We start from the raw sequence: 1,249 nt of genomic DNA on the forward strand, positions 1-1,249 counted from the left end.
TATCCGCCGTGGTCACGAGGTCAGGCGACGTCTTGAGGAACAGCTTGACGACCTCCGAGTAGTTGTTCATGGCGGCCAAGTGTATAGCCTTCTGTCCCCCGTCGGTGGTGGCGTTGGTGTCCGCGCCCAGCTGGAGGAGGGTATCGCAGACCTCCAGCTTCCCCGCCTCAGCTGCCAGGTGGAGGGGCGTCTGTTTCGACTGGAATGGCGGAGAGAAGGGGGTGAGGCAGGTGGAATGAAGATAGAAGGGGTGAGAGGGATAGGTATAGATAAGAAGGGATTTAAAATGTCAGGTAAAGGGGAAGTGCAAAAGAAAAAGGCAAAAGAGGTTAAAAAGAATGGGGGTTGAAAATTAGAATGAGCGATAGAAGGTATGAAGAAATAATGAAAATGTGTTGACAGAAAATGAAGAAAGTAAAAGGGGTGGAAAAAAGGAATATAATGGAAAATGTTTCCAGCTCTGCAGGCAGGTGGAGCGGCGTTTGTTTCGACTGCAAAGAGGATGAGAGGGGTGAGAAAGATAGAAAAGAATAGAAGGGGATTAGAGAAAGATGGATACAGATAGAGGGGACAAGAAAAACAGATAAAGATAGACTGAACAAGAAAGATAAAAATAAATGGGGACCAATGAAAAAGAAAAATGAAGATAGAAGGAGATGAGGAAAATAATGATAGAGAGGATTGAGATAAAAATAAAGGAGGTTGAAATTATTAAAAAAGGAAAAACGTAAAGAAATATTGGGGGGGTTGAAGATGAAAAACAATGAACAGGGAGTGAGAAAAATTAAGAAAGCAAAAAGGGATTGAAAAAAGAAAATAATGGAATATAGAGTGAGGTTTACAGATTCCCCGTAGCTTGACTCTGGGACAGCGCTCATTTTTATATTGAGTAGCGATTAAGATGCATGGATGGCAAGAAAGGGAGGAGACAAAAAAAAATTTAAAGTAATTTCTGAGATAAATTGATAAGGGTATTTTATATGTTTTGACTGTTGTTATTTTTTACCTTTTTATCTATTTTTTACTGTAATGGAAAACAAGGATGTGGCAATGTGAAATGAATGAATGATGGAAGATCTAGACCTTTTTCATAGAATTGCATATATTTTTGTCGCTGCCAAACGGAACTGAGTGTAAGGCGGTGCTGCGTTATATGTGCAGGATGGGACTGCTATTCATCTATTTATTAATTGAGATGAATGTATGTTGGAATTTTGCAGGATTTGATTTTCTTGTCCGTGTTTGATGG

General features: G+C 40.1%; 1 protein-coding gene across 1 annotated transcript in view; it reads right to left on the reverse strand.

Annotated features, from left to right (window-relative positions):
- The window catches only part of LOC119588969 (serine/threonine-protein phosphatase 6 regulatory ankyrin repeat subunit B-like), a gene marked incomplete in the record, with an annotated part of 103,883 nt that overhangs the window by 20,446 nt on the left and 82,188 nt on the right, over positions 1–1,249 (reverse strand). The window contains 1 exon segment of the mRNA XM_037937576.1: positions 1–199. Coding sequence (XP_037793504.1) covers positions 1–199 — 199 coding nt within the window.

Source organism: Penaeus monodon, chromosome 24 (genome assembly GCF_015228065.2).
Source record: "Penaeus monodon isolate SGIC_2016 chromosome 24, NSTDA_Pmon_1, whole genome shotgun sequence".
Classification (NCBI taxonomy): Eukaryota; Metazoa; Arthropoda; class Malacostraca; order Decapoda; family Penaeidae; genus Penaeus; species Penaeus monodon.